The sequence below is a fragment of the Erinaceus europaeus genome, chromosome 9 (assembly GCF_950295315.1).
Source record: "Erinaceus europaeus chromosome 9, mEriEur2.1, whole genome shotgun sequence".
Taxonomy (NCBI): domain Eukaryota; kingdom Metazoa; phylum Chordata; class Mammalia; order Eulipotyphla; family Erinaceidae; genus Erinaceus; species Erinaceus europaeus.
The window spans coordinates 62,931,010-62,953,115 of NC_080170.1; the positions used below are offsets into that span (position 1 = coordinate 62,931,010).

Sequence of the window (22,106 nt, forward strand, 5' to 3'; positions counted from 1 at the left end):
TTGTCAGGGGATGATGGGAATTGATTAAAATGGGATTTTTTTTTGGGGGGGGGTCAGTGTTGGCGCAAAGATGACTCCACCACTCCTAGCGGCCTCCCCCACTCCACCCTTTTTGTTGTTGTTGTTCTTTTTAGATAGAGACAGAAATAAATTGGTGAGGGGTAGTGAGAGTGGAGAGATACCTGCAGCACTGCTGCACCATTCATGAAGCTAAGCCTGCAAGTAGGGAGTGGAGGCTTGAACCTGGGTCTTTATGCATGGTGACATGTGCCTTCTACTGGGTGAGTAACCACCTGGCCACAAGAGTAGGTTCTTTTAAGGCCCAGATCATCCCCACTTCCCTGCCCCATACCTTGCCACTGTCTTTGAGGCTTAACTGTGGTTGTCCTCTCCATAGATGTGAAGGTGGCCTTTAGGTATCAGGGAGCAGGGGCTGCTGACCAGCCCCATTGATGAATACCACTGTTTCTAGCATGGTGACAGGAAGAACAATAACTGTAGAGAACAAAGGTCTTCTCGGTGCTGCCTCTGGATAACCCTGTTGTCCCCTGCCCTTTCAGAAGCCCTGCAGCAGTGCTGTGACCTCTCCCAGCTCTGGTTTCGAGAATTCTTTCTGGAGTTGACCATGGGCCGGCGCATCCAGTTCCCTATTGAGATGTCCATGCCCTGGATTCTAACAGACCACATCCTGGAAACCAAGGAGCCTTCCATGATGGAGTAAGAACAGAGCTGGGCCAGCCAGGAGGTTTCCACGGGGTGGGTGGAACGTGGTTTGCCAGCAAACTCTACTTCTAGAATGTTCTAGAATATTCTAGACTCATCTTGGCTGAGTGTACCCCACAGGGAAAGTACAGGTCACCTAAGACTTGACTCAGCCTTGCAGATAGGCTCTAAAGTCCACCAGCCCAAATGCTCTTCCTATATTTCTGTCTCCTAAAAGTGCTGAAAATATACCTTTGAGAACCAGAAACCAATACCCTAATCTGGCACCCTGTTATTACCTTAGACTGATGTTTTCAGGGCCTGGATTTATTGACATCATGTATTTCTTTCTTTGTCAGCATGTTTTTAAATAGCTTGGTCACTGGTTTACATTATACATTTTTGAGACTATATAATAACAAAATGTAAACAAATTTAAAGAGCAGCCTAGTAAATTATGACACAGCAATGTATGTATTTTTAATATATATTTTTTATATTTATTTATTTATTTTCCCTCTTATTGCCCTTGTTTTTTTATTGTGTTGTAGTTATTATTGTTGTTATTGATGTCATCGTTGTTAGATAGGACAGAGAGAAATGGAGAGAGGAGGGGAAGACAGAGGGGAGAGAAAGATACCTGCAGACCTGCTTCACCAAGTGACTCCCCTGCAGGTGGGGAGCTGGGGGCTCAAACTGGGATCCTTAGGCTGGTCCTTGCGCTTTGCATTACATGCACTTAATTCACTGTGCTACTGCCCGACTCCTGCAATATATGTATTTTTTAAATGGTGTTAGAGAAAGACTATATATAAATTTATCTTGGTTTCATAATATTTTCAGTTTGTGCTTAGTAGTGGTTTACAAGATTGTAAGATTGCAGGATATAGTTCCTCACCACACCCACCACCAAAGTTCATAAGATGTTATACATTTTAGGAGTCAAATTTCACTGACCCGTGTGTGTATAAGACTCAGCATACCCACCACTGAAGTTCCAGTGCCGTCACACTAGATACTCCTCTACCCATCAACCCTAAGTCTTCTCCTTGTCCCCCTCCTATAAACTGCCATGTTTTATAGTCTACACATCAGTTGGGTTATTCTTGTGCAAGCACATTTGTTTTAGTTATTTACACTCCTTGTATGAATTGGGAAGATCTGGTTGGAGTGTTTCACTTCTTTGTTGCATTTAGCTTCATCACCTCCAGTTACATTCCTTTTGTTCCCAGAGACACAACCAGCATTAGGGACTCTGGGTGGCAAACTGTGTCTGTGTGGAAGCTGGGAAGGTTCACAGGCTCTCTCCCTCCAGCTATGCACTGGGCCACAGGTCATTCAGCCTCCTTTCTACCAGACTGGTGCACTCAGCTACTTCTTCTTGTCTCCCCTTTCAGGTATGTCCTCTACCCCTTGGATCTGTACAATGACAGTGCCTACTATGCTCTGACCAAATTCAAAAAGCAGTTCCTCTACGATGAGATCGAAGCTGAGGCAAGTATTCTTTCCCCTTTTCTTCTGGGACCTTTGTTCCCAGAGCCAAGAGCTGAGCTTTCCATATCTTTTAACTGCTGACACATGGGAGGAGGTGTCAGTTCCCCTTGGGCTGCTGCAGTGATGCACATGCTGGGCAGCTTGAAGAGGAGAAGGTGTGGCCCCAATTGCAGAGGCCAGCTGGCTATAGGGCCAGGTGAAGGAGCTCTTCCAGCTCACAGACTTCTCATTATGATCTCACCCCAAGGGCAGGCAGGAGGCTACTGATGAGGGTGTTAATCATATTCACTGGGGCTCCAACCCCTGATCTGAGCGCCTCCCAAAGACTCTACCTCCTGACAGCAGTTAACTTTGGGGGATTGGGGACATGGGTGGGGAAGCATTCAGATGGCACATGGGTGATAAGTGGCTTGTTTGGATAAATGATCTTTCTAAGTACACTGATCATCAAAATGGTTTCAAGGGAGTATTAGTCTTTCATGAAAAATAAAAAATAAAAAGTATTTCTTTATGGTGCCAAGAGATAGCTCACTCAGTTCAATGCAAGCCTTATCATATACAAAGCCCTAGGGCACCACAAGGGGGCACCACAGACAGGATGGGGGTGGGGATGGGGAGAGCTCCAGGGCTGGTAGAACAATGCCTGGTGTCTCTTCCCGCAGTTGCTCCCTTTCTCTCCTTTCTTCCTCTCCTTCTCTCTAAAATGAAGAATGAAAAGTGGAGATGTCACATATGCATAGACATCATTGAAAAAAATATTTATTTATTTATTGATGAATAGAGAGAGAACCAAAGCACTGCTCTGGCATGTGCAGTGCTGAGGATCAAACCCACAATCTCATGCTTGCAAGTCCTGTGCTTTACCACTGAGCCATCTCTCAGACTGCTGTTTCTCAAATGTTTTTAGAGATAACAGAGGATAGTTTCAAAGGTAAAATTCATTTCCTAGTGAGTCTTTTATGGCTGGATTACTTAGCTAACAGCAACAGAAATTCCAACTACTTAAGATTATATATTTTCCATTCGTCAGGCAAATGATGATACAATATTAATTTGAATAATCTTTACAATGATTGAAAGAATCACATGCTATTATCTCTGTTTTAATTTTTTAATTATTTATTTATTCATGAGAGAGATAGGAGGAGAGAAAGAACCAGACATCACTCTGGTAAATTTGCTGCCAGGGATTGAACTCAGGACCTCATGGTTGAGAATCCAATGTTTTATCCACTGCACCACCTCCCAGACCACTGTTTAAAATTTTTTTTTATCTTTATTTATTTATTGGATAGAGACAGTCAGAAATCAAGAGGGAAGAGGAAGCTAGAGAGGGAGAAGGACAGAGAAACACCTGCATCACTGCTTTACTGCTTGTGAAATGACCCCCCCCCCCGCAGGTGGGGATCTGGGGGCTTAAACTGTGATTGTTGCACCAGTCCTTATGATTAGCGCCATGTGCACTTAACCCGCTGCTCTACCGCCTGCTCCCCCTACTATCTCTTTAGTAGATTATAGACCTAAAATTTGTGGTGGTCCCCATGGTCATGTAGCTTCCACATCTGTTCTGAATTCCTTTCCCCCCAGCCCCTCCTTGTGGAAAGATGAGAGAGGAGGCCTGGGGAGATAGCATAATAATTCTGCAAGAGATTCTCGTGCCTGAGGCTGTAAGGTCACAGGTTCAAATACCCAGAACCACCATAAACCAGAGCTGAGATGTTGTTCAAAGTTCACGGCACCAGTATGCCGAGTTAGCTTCGCGGGCGGGAGACAGAGGCCAGGGACACATGGCTGAGCAGAGAAGTGGTATTTCTTTATTCATGAGCAAACAGTTCAAAAAACTAATCTAATCACCACACAAATATGTCCTCCATCTTTCTCCTCTGGCGGCAGCATCAGGAACTCTGGAAATACGTAGGGTAGGGGGCAGGGAGAAGGAAGAAATGCGAAACTAGCAAGGGCTAAACCAAATCTCCCGGAGGCGGGGGGAGTGAGACCAAACCAATGTAACAGAATGATCATGTAAATAGACCACAATGTCAAGCAATGTAACAGAAGGGGTCCCAGAAGCAGAACTAGAAGCATACCAACACTGAGCAGTGCTCTGGTGTGTGTGTATCTGTCTGTCTGTTTGCTGTCTATCTATCTATCTATCTATCTATCTATCTGTCTATCTGTCTATCTCTCATTTAAAAAATAAATTAAATATGTAAGAAGGAAGGAAGAAGCAGACAAGAACTGGCCTCTCTCCTTCAAGCTGATCACTAACTAGCCAGCATGATTTCTGTAGTGGTCAGGACAAGTCAAGCCATGCTACAGGACCAGACAGCCCCAAATTCACCATTGCTGGAGATCAAAGGTTTATTTATGTTCCCACTGTGACTTGGCCAGAGGCTCTGGCCCATGTGGTCCTGGAGCTGGTGCCCATCTGGAATGAAATCTAGGCAGAGTGACTCAGACTCTGGTGCTGAAAGTTCCCACCTGGTCAGGTCAAAGTATCCCCCAGGCAGTACCTCCTGTCACAACAGAGCAAGAACCATCTTCCTCCAGGGCAGCAGGGCTGAGAAACAGGAACAGCAGCACTGAGGATTCAACCAGACTAGCTCAGTTTTGTGTTCCGGGCACAGGATCATACAGACACAGAATGAGGCCACCAGACAGATCAACTCCTAAGGGAAGGACACACCTGTTTTTGGATAAGCTTTGTCACCCAGTTAGTTTGCAAGTTCATATATTTCAGACATCAGGTGGAGCTGCTGCTTTTCTTTGTTATATTTTATTTTACTTCATTTTATTTTAGATAGAGGCAGAGAGAGAGAGAGAGACCACAGCATGGAAGCTTCCCTCAATGTGGAGGGCAGGCTTAAACCTGGGTCTATACACATGGCAAAGCAGCACACGGATTATCCAAGTGAGCTATTTTGACAGCTTATTTATTTACTTTCTTACATGGTGTTTTTTGTAATGGTCTGCAAGATTTTTAAGATCACAAGGGAATAGTTCTGCATACACTGTACCCACCACCTAAGTATCCATCACCACATCTACCCTGATGCTTTTCTTCCCCCTAAATCCTTTGATTTCTGTGGGAGTTGGAAGGTTTGACAGACTCCTGTGCGAGTGTCTGCTCTGTGCCTCCTGAACAGAACTCAGACCCCAGGAGAGAGGTCTGTCAGTCAGACTAATCAAGGTGTCTCTTGACTTTGACAGATGTAGTTGATACCAATTTTAGTCACATTCTCCAGAAGGTTGGAGACAGAAAAGTGCAAGTGTACTGTGTCCACTTGAGAGTTTTAAATAGGGCTGGTGGAATAGCTCACTTGGATAGTGTGTTGTTTTTCCATACACTTGATCCAGGTTCAAGCCTGGTCCTCACCACAGTGAAAGAAACATTAATGCTATAGTATCTCTCCTTCTCCCTCTCCCTCTCCCTCTTCTCCCCCCTCTATATCTGTCTATCTAGAGAGAGAGTTTTAAACAGAGGAGATGATTCACAGTCAGATCCCCAGTGTGATATTTGAGGATGGGGAAGGAGGAGAGAAGTACAAACTGGAGGCTGCCCCCCTCCCACCCCACCCCCAGACTCCGCTCTGCAGCATGAAGGCCACCACCACACTGAAGAAAGATTCAGCGATGTTGTTTCTTTCATATTCTCTCTCTCTCTCTCTCTCTCTCTATCTATCTATCTCCCTTTCTCTCTCTCTCTCTGTGTGTATATGTGTGTGTGTGTGTGTGTGTGTGTTTCGTAAAATAACAAAACAAACAAACAAAAAACACTCAGCCAAGTTCAGAGACCCGAGTAAGTTCCTATTAGGACAGGATAGTGTCTTTATGATCTGAATATTGTCTGGAGTATTCAATAAGATAGGAAGGCTCTTAGAGTAAATTGCTGAGAACTTGGTGAGCTAAACATTGGTGGTTAATCAGAGCCCCCATCTCCTAAGCCACATTCTGTCCTTGCCTTCCATGGAGGAGTTGGTTTTGAGTCTCTGCGTCTGATGTGAGTTATCACTGGGGCTCAGTTACTGGCACTACAAATCCACAGATCCTGGCGGCCATATTTTCCTTTTCCATTTTATGTGATAGGACAGAGAGAAATTGAAAGTGGAGAGAGAGGTAAAGAGGGAGAGAGAAAGAAAAACACCTTCAGACCTGCTTCATCACTCATGAAGTGCCGCTACAGCAGCTGGGGAGCAGGGGCTCAAACCTGGTCCTTGTGCAGGTCCCTGTGCATAGTACTATGCACTTAACTAGGCCTTAACTGGGTGTGCCACCACCCAGCCCCACCCTGCTTTCCCCCCTTTTTTTGCACTGCTTCACCCCTCATGAAGCTTCCTCTGTAGGTGGAGGCCAAGAGCTTGAGCCTGGGTCCTTGTGCATGGTAATATGTGGCAACTGGGAGTGCCACAGTACAATGCCTGCATCACCACCTGCCACTGCTGTGATGAGATTCTAAAATGGAATGACAGTCCCATGTTAATAAAAAACCTTTTTTTTATTGTGAGAGAGCAAGAGGGAGAGAAATAGGACAGAGACCAGAGCACCACTCTACCATTTATTCAGTATGATGTTCATTTGTTATCTCCCTTTTTTTTTTATCTGAGAAGCTGGGCAGTGGTGCACCTGGTTGAGCTTACATATTACCATGTACAAAGACCTGGGCTCAATCTCCCAGTCCCCACTTATAGGGGAGGAGCTTCATGAGTGGTGAAGCAGTGCTTACATGAGTTTCTCTGCTTCTCTCCCTTTCTATCTCCCTCCTCCTCTCAATTTCTGTCTTAGCAAGTCAAATGAAATCAAATTTTATGTTTTTATTTGGTGATGAAGGTCAGGTCCAGAACCTCACATGGGCAAAATGTGTACTGAGCCACTGAGCTACCTCCCCAGCCCAGAACCCAGAGATTTTGAAGCAAAAAAATTGTAAAAAAAAAAAAAAAAAAAAGTCTTTAAAGTTGTAATAGTCACCAGCCTCCCCATTTTCTCAACACAGTCAAATAAAATGAAAAGTAAAGGGGAGTCAGGCAGTAGCATAGCAGGTTAAGTGCACATAATGCCAAGCATCACGACCAGCATAAGGATCCCAGTTCAAGCCTCCAATTCCCCATCTGCAGGGGAGTTGCTTCACAGGCAGTGAAGCAGGTCTGCAGATGTCTATCTTTCTCTCCCCCTCTCTGTCTTCCCCTCCTCTCTCCATTTCTCTCTGTTCCATCTAACAATGATGACATCGATAACAACAACAATAATAACTACAACATTAAAAAAGGGCAGAAAAGAGAAAGTAAATATTTTTAAAAATGAAAAGAAAAGTAGACCAGGGATTGGCGCAGTGGATAAAGCTTGGACTCTCAGACATAAGGTCCTGAATTTGATCCCCAGCATCATATGTGCCAGAGTGATGCACTGGTTCATGTTTCTCTCTCTCTCTCTCTCTCTCTCTCTCTCTCTCTCTCTTATAAATAAATAATTTTTAAATGAAAAGAAAAGATAAAGGCCACTAAGGAGCCTTTGGGAGTGCTGTTGTGGTGAGGGAGATCTGTTTGTTTTGTCCCCCTGGGCAAGCAGACCCCATGACACCAAGAGGAGACCAAAAAGGGCGTCTGTCAGAATCCCTGTGAACTTGGCCATCTCTGTTCCTCACTGAAAACCTTGAGAGTGAAGGGCCCAGCTTCCCAGATGTCCTTGTCCAAGGAACTCCTATTTGCTTCCTCCATTTCATGCTCCCCTCCCCAACCACACACACTCTGGACACCCCACCCTCTGGCCTTTCTCCCTTATTCAAGCTTCCAGGATGCAGCTGGACCAGCACCCACTGACGGGCCTTCTTCCTCTCCCCCAGGTGAACCTGTGCTTTGATCAGTTTGTGTACAAGCTGGCGGACCAGATCTTTGCTTACTACAAGGCCATGGCTGGCAGGTAGGAGAGCCCCAGTCAGGGAAGACTGTTTTCTGTTGCTAAACCTCCCTTGCTCATCAGCACTGAAAGGAATTGGAGCAAATCCATAGCCTGCACTGAAGGCTAGAACATAGAACAGGAGAGGCAGCTATGGGACTGGGACTCACAGAACTTAGTTTGCCAGGAAAGACACAGTTCAAGTACACATGAAGCTCTGAGGACTGGTGACTGCTGTATTGGACAGTGTCACTTTCCTGCTTTTCAAGTTTTTAATGACTTCTAATCACATCTAGAAAACAGTCTTTACCGGGTCTTATGCAGTCCTACATGACCTCACCACAAAACTGACCTTTTGGTCTCTTTTTTTTTTTTTGTACCTGCCTCCCAGAATCCCAGCCTTTCTGTACACTAGCCATTTCTCCTTTGATCAGACATACTGACCCATTGGACTTGGAAGGTTTTTCACCAATCTTTCCATTTTTAAATTGGAGGAGGAGAATGAGGACCCTCACTACAGGGACTAGGTGATGGCATACTTAGTTGAGCACACATGGTACTATGAGCAAGGACCTGGGTTCAAACCTCCAATCCCTGGTCCCCACCTGCATGGGGGAAACTTCACAAGTGGTGAAGCAGTGCTGCAGGTGTCTTTCTGTCTCTCTCTCTCTCTCTCTCTCTCCCTCTCCTCTCAATCTTTCTGTTCTATGGCTGATGGGGAGGGTGGGAAGAGACAGACCACAGGGAGCAGTATTTTTTGCCATGGAAGAACAGAGCCCCAGTGATAATAGAAAAAAAGTAAAAAACCTCTGGGGTGGGTGGGGGCAGAGTACAGGCCCTGGAAAAGGATGACAGAGGACCTAGTGGGGGTTGTATTGTTATGTGGAAAACTAGGAAATGTTGTGCTTGTACAAACTATTGTATTTACTGTCAACTATAAAACATTAATCCCCTAATAAAGAAAAATAAATAATAAGTAAAAAGGAAGAGAAGGAGAAGAAGAAAATAAAAATTTGCACATTTACATTACTGTCAAATGTAAAACATTAATCCCCTAATAAAGGGGAAAATCAAAAAGAAAAAGAAAAAGAACCTTAAACTTATTAAAGAGTATTTGTCTGACCTTCAAATACCAAGTGGCCCCAAGTTCTGGTTTCCAGAGCATTTGTGATCTGAAATCCTGGCCATCGGACTGACAGGCTTGCTGGGAAAATTAGGTCCCTGTGCATATTATTTGTGCTTAATTCACAGTGAGCACCATGCAGCTGGTCTGAGTGATCTGAGCTTTCTTCTGCTTATTTATTTTTTGTCTTCATCTCTCCAGCACTCTATGAGCCCACAAAGACAGGAATGTCACATTCTGAGTGCCTAGAGCAGTTCTAGAATGTTCAGGCATGCACTCAGTTGCTTTGAGTGAGAGAAGAAAGCGACTTCTTACAGCTGTTAGCTTAGAATCTTTGCCTCCCATATTGAGCTTCTGTAATGGAAAACAAACAAAAAATTAAACAATTGTTCTTGAATGCAGGGAGAAAAATATTACATTAAAACTACATCGGGTCTGGACAGTGGTGCGCCTAGTTGAATGGATGCATTATCTAAGCAAAGATCTGAGTTCAAACCCTTGGTCCCCACCTGCAGGGGGAAAGCATCACAATCAGTGGATTAGTGCTGCATGTATCTCTCTTATTTTCTCCTTCTATATCTTCCCTTCCCTCATGATTTCTTTCTGTTCTATCAATAAAATAAAATAAAATAAAATAAAAGATTTACTTAAACTACATCAGATAGCTCTTTATGGGGAGAACGTGTGGTCTGAAACAGAGGTGGTGATAGGGAGAGGGGACATTGGCTGTCAGGGTGGCTGGCCTCACCCCACCCTCACCCCACCTTCATCACTCACAGTGTCCTGCTGGATAAGCGTTTTCGGGCCGAATGTAAGAACTATGGTGTGATCATTCCCTACCCGCCCTCCAACCGCTACGAAACACTGCTGAAGCAGAGACATGTGCAGGTATGGGGAGAAGGACCCTGGGGGTGGGAACACAAGCTACAGGGTGCCAGGTCTGCACACCCAGCACCCAGCCCACTCAGCCCACTCGCTCCTCTTCCTGCATTCTGCAGGGGAGGGGCTTTTCCTCAGCTGTCAGTTTTTCAACACTAGTAGGCAGTTGAAAAGAAAATACTACAGGCAGATTCTCGGTGATTTGTGCTCTGCCCTCAGTGACTTCTTCTTTCATAAATACATGTATGAGGGCTGGCACAAGAGCTCACCATGAGTGTGACCCAGGTTCAGGGTCAGCCGCCACCACACTGGGAGATGCTTCAGTGCTGTGGTCTCTTTCACTCTTTCTCTGCTTCCCTGCCTTCTTTGTCTCCATCCATTAAAATATAAATATATAAATAAATAAATAAATAAATAAATAATAAAAGTCTACACATTTTTTTCACAGCAACATTAAGTGCTCTTTTTTTAAGTAGATAACTTTGTATGGCCATGACTGATACTGTAGCTATTCTAATAGCCCTTGGCAGGAAAAAGGTTCCCTGCCCCTGAGAGAGAGAGTGAAAAGCAGAGGGAGCGAGAGACAAGAGAGGAAGATGAGAGACACCGCTGCACTGCTTCACTGCTTGTGAAGCTTCGCCTTTGCTTGGTGCTCCCATGTGGTGGCCCGAGGCTCCAACCCAGGTTTTCACCTGTGCACTCTGCCCCTCCCCCCAGCTCTGCTGAGTGAGCTATCTCCAGGCCCCAACAATACTGTTTTCTACAGTGTCTCCATTTGTTCCATTAACTTCTGTTCTGATTTGGGTTTGACTCCCTCCTGGGGTGCTGCATCCCTTGATTGTGTGTCTGTGGGACCCTTTGGTGACTCCCTAATTCCTCCCCTGCCCCCAGCTGCTGGGCCGCTCCATTGACCTGAACAGACTCATCACCCAGCGCATCTCCGCCGCCATGTACAAGTCCCTAGACCAGGCCATCAGTCGTTTCGAGAGTGAGGACCTCACCTCCATCGTGGTAAGATGGGGGCCCTGGGATTGCTCTCTGGAGGTCTTCGGGCTAGAACCTCTTTGGGGGTTATTCACCTAGCTCTGGCTGGTTGAAGAGAAGCTGGGAGTCTTTCCCCATCTAGATGAGACAGGGAGAAACAAAACAAGAGACTTGCAAAGAATAGACTGGGTTTCCCGTCTAGCGCACCTGGAGGGTGGGAGGGAGTGAACTTGAACTTTGTTTTCAACTCTAGTGCACAGCTACTTGTCCTTTAGGGTTCCACATGCCCAGTCCTGGGTCCTGAGAGTTGGGGGTAGGGAATCACAGCAGGTATGCTGGTAGGCGTGCCCTGATACAGGCCCCACAGGACTCTGCCTGCTTCACTGCTCTGTCCCTGCCACCTTCAAAGTTTACTGTGTCAGTTATAAAATACTCTATTAAGTACATTCATGTTTTCATACAGTGATGGGATTAAACCCAGGAACTCACATGCACATAACATACACAAGAGCTCTCAGCCATCTCCCCAAGCCACTGTTTATTTATATTTTTAATGAGAGAGGGGAGGGGGGAAAAGGCCAACATGCTGGCTCCACCATACATTTTCTAAATATGTTTTAATACTTGTTTATTTATTAATGAGAGAGGGAAAGACAGAACCAGAGCATCACTCTGGCACATGTGATGCCAGGGACCTCATCCTTGGGAGTCCAGCACTTTATCTCTGTACCACTTCCCTGGCCCTCCATTATATTTGTTTTTCCTGTTTTCATGTGGTGCCAGAGATTGACCCCAGGATCTCATGCTTGGAAGACACATTTTCAACTTCTGACCTACCTCCTTTAGACCATAATTAAAAATAAATAATTTTATTATATTTTAATTTGATAGGACAAAGAAATTGAGAGAAAAGGGGGCAGAGGGTAAGTGAGAGAGAAAGAAAAACACCTGTAGAACTGCTTCACCACTTGTAAAGCTCCCCCCCTCCAGAAAGGGACAGGGATTTGACTTGAACCAGGGTCACTGTGCATAGTAACGTGTGCATTCAGCCAGGTGTGCCACCACCCATCTCAGCCTATAATTCTTAATAACTAACTTTCTTTTTTCTTTTTTTTTTTTTTTTTATTGCCACGAGGGTTACCTCTGGGACTCAGTACCTACAGTATAAATCCACCACTTCTGGCAGTCATTTTTTTTCTTTTCTCTTTTTCTCTTTATTCTTTCTGTTTTTATTAGATAAGATAGATAGACATTGAAGGGGGAGACAGAGCAGGCAAGAGAAAAAGAGACACCTGCAGACTTTACTTCTCGTAAAGCTTCCTAATAACCTAAATCCTTGTTCATGGTAATGTGTTCACTTAACTGGGTGTACCACCAGCCAGCCCCCTTTTAATCACTTTCTAATAAAAGGCCCTGGGTCTTGTGCAAGGCAAAGCCTGACATTTTTGTTGTTGTTGTTGTTGTTGTTGTTGAGTGGTAACAACAATAAATGGGTGCAGGCTCTGGTGTCACACAGCTCAGCTATGTGCTGGTTCTGCAGGTGATAGGGAAATTACTTAACTCCTGCACTCCAGTTCCTCGTCTGTACAAAGGAGGAAATATTAGAACCCACATCAGAGGAGTATGGGAAGGATGAAAAGAGATACTGCTGAGAAAAGTGTTGCCTAGTTCTTTGCACTTAACAAATAAGAACCTATAGAACAAAATAATAATAGTAATAGAGGATCCCAGAAATTTGGGGCTGCAGTGAAATGTCAGCTGAGTAAAATATTCAGCAAAACATCCCAAAAGGACTGGACTATCTACCCACCTCTCTCCAGGTCACCTCCATTCTGAGATTACACTGGGGCCCACACTGTTCTGGGAAATCTATTTTCAGAAATAAATTAGTTCTTTGTTTATACCAAAACGTTAATCATGATGAGCTCTGAGCTGTGGGATTTTGTGCTTTCTTTCTTGTTTGGTTTTCTAGTATTGAGTGTACCTTACAGGAACACAGGTTTGAGGCAGCAGGAATAGGCCCACTGCCTCTCCCCACCCCATGGAAGGCACTGGGTGTTCTTTCTAGTTGGAAACAGAATCAAAACAAGGGAGGAAAGCTGTGTTTATTCAGGTCAACTAAACACACCCAGAAGAGTGAGAATTCCTATGAAGGTTTAGAGTGGAAGGCCCCAGGGCTGGGCCCTTTTAGGGGATAAGCTGGCCTTCGATAAGAAACTTCTGCCTCTTTCAAAGCCAGGAATGTGAGAGCTGGCATTCCACTGTGTGTTGTGGACGCTGCAAAGCAGATTGGAAATGTTGGGCCAATAACTGACATTTGGGAGAATTCAAACAAAGCTGCAGAAACTCTGGCAGTGCCAGACCAACATTTCCAGGTGGCAACAAATGATAGGGGGCTGTCAAAACAGCTCACTTGGATAGTGTCCTCTCACTTCTCAGCAAACACACTGTCCTCTGAGTCTGGAGGTGACCACCCTGCTCTGGTTCTCTGCCTACAGAGGTGACTGCAGTGATGGGGTACATGACCCTGTCCACGTGAGCCACACCTCTGGCAGCAGGTGACTAAGGGAGACAGGAGTCCAACGAGGCAGGGGAGAGCTGTTCTTACTTTCCATGAGTGCTCTATCTCCAGTGGGTAGGAATGGGGACTGTCATCTGGACCAAAACACCCGCCCCCATGCATAAAAGGAAGGTGAGCAGTGGCACAGCCCTGGTGGGTGCTGCTCAGCTGGAAAGAAGTAAAGCTTGGCACATCTTAGGTTGAGCCATGCAAAGCTGCTAATGTCTGATGATCCTAAAACACAGCCCTTTCATATGGTGCAATTTACCAGCAAGCACCTAGTCACTGACAGCTCTGACAAGTGCTGTCACCAGTAATAACTGGTCATGGCTTGCCTTCCCTTTACTTACAGTAGGGAGGGACCCCACACACTCTTTGTTCACCAGGAAGGACACTGGAAAGTAAGGGGGTATGCTCTCTACCCCAGTAGATGCAGAAGGGGCCTGCTCATGATCTGGGACCCCCTTTCCTGCAGGCATGTAGCCCCTCAGCAGAGTTGTAGTTCTCTCCAGTTCTCCAAAGGAAGGGATGTCATCACGAGGTTTCTAGCCCCCATGTTGGTAGTTAAGAGGTGTGGTCTATAATAAAGTTCAGGGGGTATGTGTTGGAAGTAAGTTCACAGGAGGTGGAAGTGAGCTGTGTGTGTGTGTGTGTGTGTGTGTGTGTGTGTGTGTGTGTGTGTGTGTTTTGTGGGGATGGGCTCACAGTGGTCTCCCTGGGCAGGAGCTAGAGTGGCTGCTGGAGATCAACCGGCTGACACACCGGCTGCTGTGCAAGCACCTGACTCTGGACAGCTTCGATGCCATGTTCCGTGAGGCCAACCACAACGTGTCAGCTCCCTATGGCCGCATCACTCTGCACGTCTTCTGGGAGCTCAACTTCGACTTCCTCCCCAACTACTGCTACAATGGCTCCACCAATCGGTAAGGGAGTCCCCATGCCCATGGTGGGGATCAGGAGGTGCAATTGGTGCCACCTCCACACAGGCCCAGCACAGATGTCCTCTGCCTCCTGCCACTAGCTATTCAGGGATCCCCCACATCCCTGTCTCTCAGAGCCTTCAGGCCAGAGGAGGAAGCAGGCATGGAGGATAGTTCATAAGTGGTGAAATGAGGGGGCTGCCTGCCCCTCTCAGAAAGGGTGCAGGCTGCCTAGGGGCTCTGACTGGCTGTCACTCTGAGGAAATGTGCTCACACTGAAAGGCTCATAATGAGCTGGAATGAATGAGAGGATGGGGCAGGAAAAGGGGTGGCCCAGGGGATGTTTCCAAGGAACTGGTACAGTTAGGGCATGTGGGAGGTGGCACCTGAAAGACAAGCCATGACTTGAGGAAGAGGAACCACGTGAAAATGTGACATTTATGTAGCCCCAAGGGACTCAGGAAGGTGCAAGAACAGGCACCTACATGGACATATGCACAGAACAGGCCAACACTAGCAGAGCACACGTGTGCCACAGAGCTGCATGTGTCCCCTCAAGTGCACACAGCCAGGCCCAGGTACCAGATAGAGGCAAAACCTGGTGCCTTCTCCCCACAAAGGTTCCAGAGCTGATAGAAAAGGCAAGGTATGCCTCTCATAGGCAATAAGATGCACAGAAGCGTGTATTCACATGCTCTCCCACTGTCTTTGGAGTTACAATTAAGTTAGTGTGTGCTTAGTACATGGGAGGGTCTGGGAGGGACCCATGGAGATTCTAAAGCCACACACATAGCAAAATGGGCTTCCTGCTCCCTCATAGTTGGAGGCTTTCAGTCTTCTTAACCAGACAAACTCTGGCCCACGAGCCACATCTAGTTTCTAGGTGGTTTTATACAGTTTATGAGCAAAAAATGGCATATGGATTATACGTCTATGGGAGAAAGATCCAAGGGAAAGTTAGAGTTTGGTGACAAGGGAAGCCTACTTGAAATCCATAAGGTCTGTCTGCCACTCAGCTCCTGCATTTACTATTGTTTACAGGGTGTCCATACTGCCAGCAGAGTTGAGTAATTGTGACAGAGACCATCTGGCTAGCAGTGCTGAAAATATCTGCACATCTAGGTCTTTCCAAAAGAGCACACAAAGCCCTGCTCTTCCTTTTCTCGCCTCCTCACCTTCCTCTTTCTTTTTGGTAGACAGATAAATTGAGAGGGCAGAAAGATAGAGGGAGAAAGAAGGAAAAGACACCTGCAGCACTGCTTCACCACTTGAGAAGCTTTTCTCCTGCAGGTGGGGACAGGGAACTTGAACCCGAGTCTTTGTGTGTGAAAACATGTGTGCTCTACCAGGTGTGCCACTGCCCCACCCCCAGAACCCTGCTCTTAAGAGACCAAGCTAAGCTGGATGGATAGGGGGCCCTGGAGGTGACATCCACTGTCACCTTCTTGCCTTCAGTCCTTATAAGCCATTACCAGCCCTGAGCCAGGCTGGAAACTATGGGCTTAGGTCCCCATTGATGGAAAGGAGACAGGAGTTGATGGAAGCATGTAAGAAGCATTGAATACCTTTCCAGGCTCCACCCAAGGAGCTATGGTTGCATCGGGTCACCAGGGGCCCTGCCATGCCATGCCCCTTGATTCACTCTGCCCACTCCTTCACATTTCTCCTGCCAGCTTTGTCCGGACTGCCATTCCGTTCACCCAGGAGCCGCAGAGAGATAAGCCTGCCAATGTCCAGCCTTATTACCTCTACGGGTCCAAGGTGAGTGACCTGCCTTCTGCAAGGGCTGGGAGCAAAAACAGGTGGCAAAGTGAACTCTGATTCAGAAAAGCAGGATTTCAGGAGAGCAGAGGAAGACAGCAGTGAGAGCCAGGCTGCTAAAATAACTGCAATAAACTCCTTTATTGTCACAGCTAGTAGGGGTTGGGCATGCAGTCAAGGGCTGAGTGGGGAGGGCTCACTGAGGGGAGCGGGAGGTAGGTATGGGGGAGAGGGACTGCTTGGCTTTGCCAGTTTCTTCATATGGCATCATACTGTGTATCTGGGATTTGTACCCTGTCAATTGAAAGGATCTCCAGACAGGAAGCAGATGAAAAGGTGGAGATTTGAAGGAAGTCTCCAGCATGAGCTTGGCTTCTGTCCCTGCTGCATTGTTCAGACTCAGTTCCTCACTCTAACAAAACCCCATCAGCCAGTAACTGAGCACCCAGGTTCTGCATGCTATGGATACAATAGGCATCGTCTCTGCTCTTCTTCCATTCCAGGCCCCATCGCTATGTTAGGGGCAAGGTGGCACCCCCAAAAGCTACCCCCACACCACGCCTAGTTCAGGAGAGTCACTCACTCTGGGCTTTGTACCAGAGGATAGATAATGCCACTGAAAGATGACATGTCAAAAACAACAAAATCACTGGGATGGGTTGTTTTTTTGTTTGTTTGTTTGTTTTTTGGTGGGGGGTTGGGTGAAAATGACTAATTCTGGCCCCACTTAAAAACAAAATGAAGTGGGGGAGTTAGGTGGCATGCAACTGTGTGAAGGTTAGAGAACACTGAAGAACAAAGCTTCTAGTCCCCTTTCAGAACCACTCCCTTAAATGCAAAGGGCACTGGCCCTCAGAGGCCTCATCCAACGGAAAGTCCATCACCAACCCCCAAATTTTGTCCAGTTACTGCTTTTCATTTGAGTCGTGCATGCTTCATGTTCTGTGCCTTAACATATTCAGGTCTGACTTGATATTAAAATCAAGTTTTTAGTACATAACTAACTGGGTCCCCACCAAGTGGACTTTCAGAGAAGATGATTCCCAGTTTATAAACAACACAGAGGGCGTTTTCCAGGCTGAGAAACTCTTGTCCTGTGCATCATCCAGCCCCATGCACACAGATACTAAGGGGAGAAAGAGGTGGTTTAAGGGTCTATACACATTTATGCAAAAGAGCTACTAGGGTGGGGAGGCAAAACTGGGATTTGGTGCCCCATAAACTTCAGGGAATTGCCGACAGGAAGCACTTGGGAAAGCGGTTGGTATCTTCCTCGCTACACCACCCACTTCTCACTCCCCTAGAAGAGGCAGCATAGCTCGCTGGTCCCTCCCCTCCCCAGGTAAGGCACCCACATTGAGGGACTCCTGCTCAGCTCCTGCTTCCAGCACCCTGTCCCCTTCTGCCATAGCGTCAGGCTTCTTGCGCTGCAGCTCCACCAGAGGGAGCCCCTGCAGATCGTCTTCCCTTGGGCCCAGAGCCTGGGCCTCCTCAGGCCACCTCACCAGCCCGTTGGCTTCCTCTATGTTGCCGGCCCGGTAGGACCAACGGGGCTCGTGGCATCGGATGCACCAGAACTGGAGGCAGATGAAGGCCAGCACGGCCATGAAGCAGGCCAGCAGGATGGCCATCAGCACCCACAGGGAGATCTGGGGGTCCACCAGAGAGCTCCCGGGTGCCAGTGGGCTCTTATCCAGAGTATGGAACATGGTGCAGTAGTGCCTGTAAGGGAAGAGGGCCTTCTTACAGCTGATGCACAGGAAGTAGAGTGTGGATGGAGCCAGGTGTTCCAGCACCACTGAGCTGATCGTACGAGGCACCTTCTCTTCGTGGTGGAAGCTATAGCGAAGATAACTAGAGAAGATGCTGTTCCAGTTAGGCCTATACATTATGTGGTAGTAGTCCTCCAGGCAGGGCTCCGAGGATGACCAGGAGATGACGGCTCCCGTGTAAGACACATTCCCAACCTCGATGTTCATCCTGATTCTGGAACCAGAATCAAAGTGAAAAGTGACAGATATCCCTTGTTTATGGATTTATGCCACATAAATATAGTCACCATTGGTCGAGTATTTCACCTGGGGACTTCTGCCTGAATGGAATCAACCAGTGGTGATGGAGGAGTGACTTAAGAATGATAGGATGGGGGAGAGGGGGTGGGCAGTAGCACAATGGGTTAAGCGCACATGGCACAAAGTGCAAGGACCGGCATAAGGATTCTGGTTTGAGCCCCTGGCTCCCCACCTGCAGGGAGGGGAGTCGCTTCACAGGCGGTGAAGCAGGTCTGCAGGTGTCTATCTTTCTCTCCCCCTCTCTGTCTTCCCCTCCTCTCTCCATTTTTCTCTGTCCTATTCAACAATGATGACATCAATAACAACAACAATAGTAACTACAACAATAAAACAACAAGGGCTGGCTGGGGAGATAGCATAATGGTTATGCAAATGCCTTAACATCCTGAGGCTCTGAGATCTCACGTTCAATCCCCAGCACCACCATAAGCCAGAGCTGAGCAGTGTTCTGGTCTCTTTCTCTCAGTATCTTTCCCTCTGTATTTACTCTTTCTCATTAAAATAAAGTAAATGAAAATATTTTTTTTAAAAAAGATTCTTAAAAAAAAACAGTAAGGGCAACAAAAGTGAAAATAAATAATAATAATAATAATAATTTTTTAAAAAATGATAGGACAGAAGCTCCCATGGGGGATGTCTCATGCCATGGCTGGTGGTCTTCAGGGCTTAAGGAGGTGCATCCCCCTCTTTCCAGGCTCACCCAGCCCTGGATAAGCTCTTTTAATGGCATTGTGCCTACCCAGCCCTTTAAAAAAAGAAGAAAGGTAGCACAAGAAAAAGCAATGCCACCCTGTCCTTCCCCTGCAACCTTCACTGTTTAACCTAACATTTCTCTCTGAGCCTCCTGCTTCTGTTCCAAATGCTGTCCTCTAGTCTTCTAGAACATTCCACTTCTACTGTTTTAGCCTCCCTATTCTGCTGGTCATGACAAGATCTGCTTTGCTGCACACTAGTGGCTGATTTTCCCCCTAAGTCTTGTCTCTTTTCTCATTTTGTTTTGTTTTGTTCTGTTCTGTTTTGTTTTCAAATGCAGGGGTACCCAAGGAAATTTGTTTCATAGGCCAAAACAGATGGGCAGTTCCCCAAACCAACATGCCAGTAGTTAATATTTATAGCCCTCCAGTGCTGATGTGGTCACAACCACAATAGTTAATGAGTAGTTTCTTTTACACAGGTCTTGGATGAGAAATTCCCTTTATTTACTTTATGATTTTTTTTTTTCCAGAGCACTGTGCAGCTTTGGTTTATGGTGGTGCTGGGGATTGAACCTGAGACCTTGCTGCTTCTGGCATCAGAGTCCCTTTGCATAATTATAATGGTATCTCCCCAGCTGTCCCATTATTCGCCATCACAGCACCTGGGTTAGGTGATTACTTGTCAATTGAGGGAATCTGAGGTCCCTCTGCTCAGAAGTGGGAAGGCTCCAAGCCATCTCAGTGCTCAGTTTCTAAATCCATAGCTGCTGGGCTTAGGAGGGTGAGGTCCAGTGCTGACCAGTGAGTCCCCCTCCAGATGCCAAACCTCTCACATTGACCAGCTCCCAACTTCTCAATGTCTCTTTCATTCTGTCTGTTTGTGAGGGAACTCCTTTCTGGTCAATTTCCCCGGATCTAAAATTCAGAGACAGCCATGTTCAACCTGTGCATGTTCATGAACATTCTCCCCCACCCCACCCCCCAGCTTTCTCTCTCGAGAAACTCAGGTTCCATTTTAGATTCCAATGCCATTGTAGTAAAAAAAAAAAAAAAAGTTAAAAAATGGTAATAATAATACAATTTTCAACTGGAACTGACACAAATCCAAACTGATTTCTAGAACCCGTGAATTGATGTTTCTTTCCTCCCCACCCCAGGCCTCCTAATTTTCTTTTATGCTCAGTCTCAAGGCAGACATGGAGTAATTTTCCAGTCCTTGTTTTTCTCCTCTAAGAGTGACAGTGAGCTAGGATGTTCAGGAAGGGGCTGGTTTTCTGCTCACTGGACTAGAAATTTCTTTCCAGATAACTGGGTGATTTTAAAATGAAATTAGACAGGGGTACTCAGACCCCCCAGCAAAGGACACAACAATATATTCTCCTCTGATCACTGGAGCTCCTCTTGCACCCAGGCACCCTACCAATACCCAATCCCTCCTACCCCTGACACACACCTCTGGAATATCACCTCTGACTATAATGAATAAGCTGAGTTTGTGTCGTATGGTGCAGAGGTAGTGAATGGCCTGTGCAAAACTCCTCCATCAATAAGGAGCAGCATCAGAGCCCGCTTCCTGGAATCTGCACCAGCTTTCCAGACAGCTGTAGCTGGCATTTCTGGCAGCTTTCTGGCAAGCCCAGAGCAGCAGCCTTAGCTTACATCAGTCTCCCTTTCAGTCTTTCCCTTCCTCAGCTCCTGTTTCTAAATGTCCTCTGTCTCCAGCCATTTCTGTTACCGCTGCCCACCTCCTCACTCCCACCAACCCTCCCCCACACACACATGCACACACACACACACTCCTAGCAGAGCATGAAAGGCAAAGCCATTTATTTCCTTTTCCAGGCAGAGCCCTTTGTGTCCTGTACCTGGTGCCGCCTGTGGCTTCCTTGGAGGGGTAGAATGTAGCCTGCACAAGCAGGGGGACAGTGCCTTCTGCCTTCTCTGCTCTAGGCTCTTCTGGATGTCTCTCACCACGGTCTGGGTCTGAGTAATCCCACTGTCGCCCCCGACACTCACATTATTCATTTCTTCCCATCAGCATCGTTCACCATGGCAACTAGCAGGCATTGTATGCATGGTGTTCTCAGGGACTGACTGGGAGGGCTTTGCCCAGTAAGAACAGCTCTCTCGCCAAAAATAGGTATCAATAGGCAACCTGATTGTCAGAATGGTGCTCTTTTTTTTTTTATCAGAGCACTGCTCATCCCTGGCTTATGGTGGTGCAGGGGATTAAACCTGGGACTTGGAGCCTTAGGCATGAGGGTCTGTTTGCATTACCATTATGCTATCTACCCCTGTCCCCAATGATGGTAATTCTTCCAAGATTCCTTCAGTTTCTCAATAACTAGTTCTCTCTCTTTTTAAAAGATTAATTTATTAAAAAAAAGATTAATTTATGTATTTACTTATTTGATCAGACAGAGAAATTGAGAGGGGAAGGGTGTTATAGACAGGGAGAGAGGAAGAAAGACACCTATAACACTGCTTCATAACTCATGAAGCTTCCCCCCTGCAGGTGGGGACTGGGGGCTTGAACCTGGGTTCTTGCACATGGTAATGTGTGTGTGCTCAATCAAGTGTGCCACCCCACCCCACTCCTCTCTTTTTTAACCCCTTTCAGACCCACATTAGACAATGGCTAAAATTGCCATTTCTTCCTCATCCCCTCTCATCCTTCCTCATCCCAACCCCCTCCCACCTCACCTCTTCGGTATTGCTGGGGGCTATATGGGGTGGCAGGTAGAAATTTGAGAGCATCCCCCTTCTGTGTCCCAAACCCACATCAGACTGGTTCAATCATCATGACACATGTAGTGATTGGTTTGCATGTCCCTCACCCCCCAAATTTGTGTCCACCCAGAGCCTTAGAATGTAGCATTCTTTAAAGTAAATATTTACTTAGTTCAAAAATCTCATAGTGGCATCATCTTGAATTTGGTGGGGAGTCCTCAATGTGTGATGCCCAGTGATAGGTGACTCTGAGAGCAAAGGAGAGCTTTGTTTACACAGAGAAACTAAGGGAATCAC

At 46.5% G+C, this 22,106-nt stretch overlaps 2 protein-coding genes across 5 annotated transcripts in view; one reads left to right on the top strand and one right to left on the bottom strand.

The window, feature by feature from the left end:
* CYFIP2 (cytoplasmic FMR1 interacting protein 2) overlaps nucleotides 1-22,106 on the top strand; it is a 126,247-nt gene that overhangs the window by 56,529 nt on the left and 47,612 nt on the right. For all 4 annotated transcript variants that reach the window (XM_007528626.3, XM_060198055.1, XM_060198057.1 and 1 more), the window contains 7 exons: nucleotides 561-717; nucleotides 2,100-2,196; nucleotides 8,033-8,109; nucleotides 9,988-10,096; nucleotides 10,979-11,098; nucleotides 14,355-14,554; nucleotides 16,225-16,312. In XM_007528626.3, coding sequence (XP_007528688.1) covers nucleotides 561-717; nucleotides 2,100-2,196; nucleotides 8,033-8,109; nucleotides 9,988-10,096; nucleotides 10,979-11,098; nucleotides 14,355-14,554; nucleotides 16,225-16,312 — 848 coding nt within the window. The remainder of the gene's footprint in view (nucleotides 1-560; nucleotides 718-2,099; nucleotides 2,197-8,032; nucleotides 8,110-9,987; nucleotides 10,097-10,978; nucleotides 11,099-14,354; nucleotides 14,555-16,224; nucleotides 16,313-22,106) is intronic.
* On the bottom strand, nucleotides 16,454-21,044 carry FNDC9 (fibronectin type III domain containing 9). The gene is made up of 2 exons (XM_007528638.3): nucleotides 20,945-21,044; nucleotides 16,454-18,298 (listed from the first exon to the last, which is right to left on the bottom strand). Exon 2 carries the CDS (start codon nucleotides 18,289-18,291, stop codon nucleotides 17,605-17,607), a length of 687 nt encoding a protein of 228 aa, XP_007528700.1. The 5' UTR covers nucleotides 18,292-18,298; nucleotides 20,945-21,044; the 3' UTR covers nucleotides 16,454-17,604.

Excerpts from the sequence above, each read along its gene's own strand:
- FNDC9 (XM_007528638.3), bottom strand. The coding sequence starts at position 18,291 with ATGAACATCGAGGTTGGGAATGTGTCTTACACGGGAGCCGTCATCTCC.